This window comes from Sinocyclocheilus grahami, unplaced genomic scaffold (genome assembly GCF_001515645.1).
Source record: "Sinocyclocheilus grahami isolate Dianchi unplaced genomic scaffold, SAMN03320097.WGS_v1.1 scaffold357.1, whole genome shotgun sequence".
Taxonomy (NCBI): domain Eukaryota; kingdom Metazoa; phylum Chordata; class Actinopteri; order Cypriniformes; family Cyprinidae; genus Sinocyclocheilus; species Sinocyclocheilus grahami.
The window spans coordinates 204,915-212,155 of NW_015505536.1; the positions used below are offsets into that span (position 1 = coordinate 204,915).

At 33.1% G+C, this 7,241-nt stretch overlaps 1 protein-coding gene across 1 annotated transcript in view; it reads right to left on the minus strand.

The window, feature by feature from the left end:
- Positions 1 to 7,241, minus strand: part of LOC107548892 (phospholipid phosphatase-related protein type 5-like) — a 54,298-nt gene that overhangs the window by 7,025 nt on the left and 40,032 nt on the right. The window contains exon 5 of the mRNA XM_016229747.1: positions 3,176 to 3,352. Coding sequence (XP_016085233.1) covers positions 3,176 to 3,352 — 177 coding nt within the window. The remainder of the gene's footprint in view (positions 1 to 3,175; positions 3,353 to 7,241) is intronic.

Sequence of the window (7,241 nt, forward strand, 5' to 3'; positions counted from 1 at the left end):
GATAGATAGATAGATAAATAGAGAGCAACAAAAAGAAAGAAAATGTAAGAAAGAGATAGATAAAACGACAGAACAACAGAATGATAAGAAATAAAGAAAGACAGATCTTTTCAATTTATTTTTGAGTGAGATCTCTTTAGGGTTAGATGTTTTGACAAAGCAATAATCAGTAGCCTTAGAAAGTACCACTAATACTGTGATAAAGTAAGTTTAGTCAAAGTTGGAGGTTGACATCAGAAAGCAATCTTGGAGCTTTTCAACTCTTTTCAACTCTTTCTCCAATATTCCCCCAATACAAGAACTGCACTGCCACACTGTTTGTTCAGCACCAACACGACCTACTCTCAGACAAATTAATAGCTGAAGTCAATCAAATCATCATAAAAGAGCTCAGTCTGACAGTTCATTACTAGAGAAATCTCTGTGAGACCACTCAGGAATACTTTTCTTTATCTTGACAGCGACTGGAATGTAGTTAGACAGGAGTTATGCAATGTTTTTAAACCATTTAATTCACTCTCTGATCATTAATGAAATCACAAGGGGGAAATCTCTTGACAAAGAGTCTTTTGTCACAAAATCTTCAACTGAAATGACACCAAAACTTTGCCACTAGGATATCTCAGCTCTCTAAAAAGCTTCTTTGTGGCTTTATGATATGATGAACAAGAAACAGTCTTCATGGCTCCGGAGCCCCGATGTGGCCTATATCAATGTTTTTATCTATTCTTCTGGGACCATTATATTTCATCCTAAAATCATGCCTTATCTGTACACTGGGCTAGAGGCTGTCATAAAAGAAAAAACACATTTGAATGCTTAAACATTAATCACAGGCAGTGGACTCTCTCATTAGCAGTGCTTGCTAAGGCAAACATCACTATTACGATTGCTCAAAGCTTATTCAAATCCCTGGCCCTAAGTACTGCAAGACTAGAAAACATCTCACAACATCTGAGAAGGAACTCGTTCTAAGCATCAAATTTGTGTTCACTAATGGTTCAAAAGTTTGTCTTTTAGGTCTCGTATGCTCACCAAGGATGCATTGATTTGATAAAAATATAGTACAGTTAAATTGTTAAATATATATATTTTTTAATTTGTAATATATTTTAAAATATAATTTTATTTATAAAAATGTTTATATTGTTTTGTAATATTTTTCTATTTTAATATAATGTAATTTATTCCTGAATTTTCAGCATCATTACTCCACTTAGAAATCATTCCAACATGCTGATTTGCTGCTCAAGAAACATCTCTTATTATTATTTGTTGAAAACAGCTTAATATTTGTAATTTTTGTGAGTGAATGATGACAGAATTTTTTTTTTTTAAGAATCTTTAATTTTTACAAATCTCAATGAATATAATAAAAAATAGAATTTATTGCAACACTATAAATGTCTTTATGGTCACTTTTGATTCATTTTATGCATTCTTGCTAAAAAAGTATTACATACTTACTGACCCCAGACTTTTGAATGGTATTTTGATAAGTTCAATAATTTTCTAACATCCAACAAGGAATGTTTTAGCAAGAAAGGCTCATAATCAAATGCTATAAAACCTTTCAACAAATTGAAAAGACGTCTGGGCATCAGTTTTTTCTTACTTTAGTCTGCAACTTCAGTCATTCCACTGTGGCAAGCCGAACTAATTAGCAGATAGAATGAAAAAAAAATGTTATTTTATGGCACGTGCCAAGAATTGGTCTTCCCAGAGGTTTCTGCATGCTCAGGATGGTGGAGAGAGCTTGGGATTTGGAACATCACATGCTGAATTTACCGCATGCGAGGTTGAATATCATGCATTTTCTTACATGGCTATATTTTAATCCTAAAATGGGGCACTTTTTGGGTTGAATCTACAGGCCAAAGTCCAGAAAGTCCAAAATGTATACCTGCAGTTCAGCAAAGCACTCTTGTGCTAGATTGTAAAGCTCTAACACTCAGACACAGCTGTGGTCTCCACAAATGCATTAGCTTCTGCTCTCAGCTCCTGTGCCCTCAGAGGAAGCCTGTATCATGATGTTTCCAGATGTGGGTGGTGGAATGAGGGTGAAATCCATCTTCCTGCATTTGGCAGCTCTTCAACGCAACACAATTGGCTTTAAAGGAATGGATGCTGGTATAAGATTAGCTGGTCCTCTAGAATGTCAGTATGTGAGCGCTTCTTCTACTTAGCTTCCCACCAGCCAACATGATCCTTTCTCTATCCTGTTATCCTTGCTAGATGAGCTATATGTAATTTGCTCTGGACTTCCGCCATTCAACTCCATTTTTGTTACTACTGTTAGTTTACAAAAAATGAAAATTGTGTCATTTAATCACCCTCATGCTTGTTACAAAACTACTGTACAACTTTACAAGACTTACATATGAAGGATTCTTAGATTTATACCAATGAGTTTCTATGGCTTTTCTATAATTACTGAATAAAAAAAAAGAGACTATCCATAAAAAGCTATTTCTAGCAGATTAAATATTTTAAATATTTTATGATATATTAGCTATATACCAGTGCTGCTATTGTTAACTCAAACAATTACAAAAATTAAATATAAATTTTAAGAAAAACATTAGAAATGTTGCCTTGGCAACTAACTGAAATAAATAAGTGTCGGTTGAAATAGTAAAATTACAAACTAAAACAAAACATAAATTACAGCTAAATAAACAGAGAAAAAGGACATAAAATTACTGAAATTTAAACTAAAATTAAAATGAAAACTGAAAATATAATAAATAATTAAATTAATAAAAATTAATGTCAGTTACTTTAAGATTTTATTAATTTTCTTGACTTTTCCAGGCCTGGAAATTATATTAAAATTCCTTGATATTTCCAGGTTTTCCATGAAATCCTAAAATAGTGCACACACCAAATAAACCACTTTTATGATGCATTTATGGTGCTTTTTGAGCTTTAGATCTCCTCACTCCTCGTCCCCATTCACTCACGCTGTATGGAAAAGATTGGTCAGGACATTCTGCAAAACATCTAATTTTTGTGTCGCACAGATGAAATAAATTAATATGCCTGAAATGACATGAGAGTGTTTAAATGATGATAGAACTATCATTTTTGGCTAAATGGTTACATTTTATGTTTGAAAGAAGCCTTAAATATAGCCTTAAATATATATACAACATGAATCTAATGAAAAACTTACTAGAAAGGTGGCGATGGCCACACCGATGATAAAGCCAGCGATGACGTCAGACCAGTGATTACGATACTCTGCCACCCTGTTAATACCCGTAAGGAAAGCCAGGCACATCAGACCCAAAGACATGACTGGTTTAGCCAGACGAGTTCCTTTGGCTTTCACTGTAAATGTGATGTACATCTGAAATCACAGAGAAAAAAACTAATCATATTAAAATAATGATTTTGATTTGCAATCATTTGATGTTCCTCTCACACAACTGTTTTCTGTACTCCTTTTTTTACTGGTTAACTAGTCATTAAAATAACACATGTAAATATCCTCCAAAATGCATAGCAATCCGACTACACAAACCTCACGATTTGAGATGCAGATAAGATGTCATTGTGAATGCATCAGGTTAGTCAAGCCAAAACTTAAAACCTTCTTCCTCCCAAACCAAACTATGTCAACATCCAGACACTCAGGAATCCCACAATCATGAACGGAATTGAACACCAATTGCCATATAGGGCAAAAAGAGCATAAACAGAAAGCACTTTAACAGCCTACTGTTGTTATGGTTACATCCTCAGGCGAATGTCACTTGTTTGCGAGCATCTATTTGTGACTAGGTGAAAATATGTGCTCTGACTAACTTACAATCTACATTTTTTTTTTAAACATTCATAATGTCATATGTAGAATTAAAACTGCTTTGTTAATATACAAGGCCTCCTGAAGTATTCAGACATATCATTTTGAAAAAAAAAAAAAACGCAAGGAGAATGGATGCAAAACTTACCCTTACTGTAACTGAACTAATAGACGCTTAAAAATTAAGGTTCTTTATTGGTTTTGATGGTTCCATGACCGTTATCATCCATTGAACATTTCCATTACACAAAAGGTGGAAAGGTTCTTTTATGAACTGTTCACTGAAAGGTTCTTTAGGAAACCAAAAATGGCTCTTTTATGGCATTTTCTGCGGAAGCACCCTTGAAAACATTTATTTTGAAGTGAACAGAGTCCTTTAGCAAGACATTCATCCTTTAATGGATATAGGCATGTCACTGTGTGTGTATGAGTGTGCATCTCAGGGAGGTTCATGGGCCTGTGGACAGCTATCCAACACTCACTTAGAGCAGTCAGGTAAGACAGAGTGGCTAAAACAAGCCTATCCATCCAGAGAGAGATCTGTGTTGTGACTTTGTAAGTCACGTCATAGCAAGTGAATGAGAAAATGTGGACAAATGTGGGACAGTCCTGCCGACTCATTCTGGAGTGTGCCTGAGTGTCAGCGCTGAAGGTCATAGATAATCAGCCATCACTCCTGAGGAAACGCCCCACAAAGACAGTAATTGTTACCTTGTGCGAGTCTGAGATGCTATAGCGCTGTCTCGCTCTTTCAGAGTCTCTCTTTTGGACTCAAAGGTCATTGTCACATTGTGACCTGATTTTATTCTTTCTCCAAGAGGAGTTCTGGTGAGCAGGTTTTTGATGTCCTCAAATTTCAATATGAATAACTGTGTTTTTGGAGGATAAAGCCAGACAGATCAGACAAATGAATGCAGACTCAAATTTCATACAAAATACAGTTATGCACCTCTAATAAATGTGTATCTGGTAAGGCATTTTGGAGGTTTTCAAAACCTATTTTCATTACAGTATTTTCAAGCTGTGAAGTCCTTTGTCATCATCTAATGCTCACTTTTAACTCTCATTTAATTTTTAAACCACTAAGAATTTAATAACAATGTTAATTCAATCTAATCTAATTTTTATAGTGTACATTACAATATTGTAATGCCTACATTTAGCATTTAAAATGACTGATTTGAATTATTTTGTGTTTTATGTTTAATCTATTTGGAAAAAAACAAGATAGAACGTTAATATCAGTCATAACATATGCACTAACTTTGGAGTCAGTCAAAAACATTTTTTACAAAAATGTTTTACAAATTTTGCTGCATTTATTTGATAAAACACAGTACAATCAGTAAATATGTGAAATATTATTACAATTTAAAATACATTTTCTATTTTAATATATTTTAAAATGTAATTTATTTCTGGGATAACAAAATTGAATTTTCAGCATCATTGCTCCAGTGTTCAGTCACATGAACCTTCAAAAATGATTCTAACATGCTGATTTGGTGCTCAAGAAATATTTATTATTAATGTTATATAAACAGTTATATAAAAAAAATCAGGCTTCTTCGATCAATAGAAAGCTCATAAGAACAGCATTTATTTGAAATGGAATTTTCTTGCAACAATGTAGAAGTCTTTAGTGTCACTTTTGATCAATTTAATGCATCCTTGTTGAATAAATGGATTCATTTCTTGAAGAAAAAAAAATCATACTAACCTCAAACTTTTAAACGGTACTTTAATTTAATAAGTGCATCCCAATTTTTCTCAAAAAACAAACAAACAAAAAACAACCTGTTTTACTTAGAAGTGTGTCAGACTACAAAAATAAAATGAGTTGTGAGTATTGTTGCACGCTGACATTTCTCTGTCCTACATTTTGCATGTGCGATTCAGGAGCCGGTTGAGTCCTCAGTCATCTGCCTTCAGGGCTTCTGTCAAAAACCATGTAGTCTTTTTGAACGCAACAAAACGTCATCTCACAGGTCAAGGGCAGAGCCTCTGGACTGCCTCAAATCTGCAGAGAGTAAGTTGTCAAAATATCAATTTTACACACTGTTGCACAGCCGTAAAGTTCTTTCCCGAGAGATACCATGTGTCCTTCCTGTCGGGCCGACTGGCCATCTGCTGTGATATGGCCAGATGATGTTAATTTACATCATCTGAAGGCCTAAAAGATATTTTTATTGTATTTGTGACAGCTATCATATTCAGGATTGAGAACATCACATTATTGTTCAAAGACTTTATCAAACTGTCTCAGTTTGCCTTGATAGTTTTTGGAGAAAGTCAATCTCCCACGGGACGGGAGTCTGACAAAGTTATGAAACTCTGGAAATGGACTGACTCACAATATCCTGTCAACTCTTCTGACTTCATTTGCCACCTCATTCTTCAAACCTGAAAAAAGTGTTAATGTGTGTTCGCAGCTCTGTTCCAAAAACTAGTGAGCTGCTACTTAGACTGCAGACTCATAAGTGAAATTAATCATTATGAGACCAACTGGAAGTCTCTTTATTACTTAAATAAAGAAAGGCAAAAATGTCCAAAATGGTTTGTTAAAATTGCAGTTAAATACCATATATAAATACAGCAAAACTGGTAACATAAATTTAGCTTGTTCATCTCAAAGATACTCGACTATACTCTAAGAATTTAAGGGCGTTAGGTTTAGCACCTAATGTTACCCAAAAGAATATACATAAAATACACAAAATTGGGTAAAAAAAAATCAATTTTAATTAGATATTACATACAAAACTGATCAAAAAATAAAATCTCCAAGGATGCATTAAATTAATCAAAAGTGACAGTAAAGAAATTACAACAGATATTTCCAAAAAAAATCGATTTATTATTCATTTTAAAATATACTTTTTTATCTATTTCATATAAATTCTGTTCTTTTGAAATCATCAATTCATCCTAGTTTCCACAAAAATATTAAGCAGCACAATTTTTTCTATCATTGATAAAAATAAGAAATAGTTCTTGAGCACTAAATCGGAATAATAGTATGATTATATTAAAATAATAAACAGTTATTTTAAATTGTAATAATATTTCAAAATATTACAGTTTTTAGTGGATATTTGATCAAATAAATGCAGTCTTGGCGACATCTTTCAAATAAAAAAAATAATAAAAAAAACTTACTTTTGAACGGTTGTGTATATATTTTTTATCTTAGATATATTAATCACTACTTTACTAAATTAAAAATATTCAGAATTAGGATTTCTCTCATTCATTTTTCAAAAATGCATTATGCATTAAAACAGCTTGAAGCTGTTAAACACTAACACACATGACCGAAGTATGGAAATCTACAATTGTGACTATATTGTCAGTGTAACACACTGAATCAGTGTCCTTTACCAAAAAAAAAAAAAAAAAAAACTACCGCCGTCAAATTATCAAGTTAGAAGCA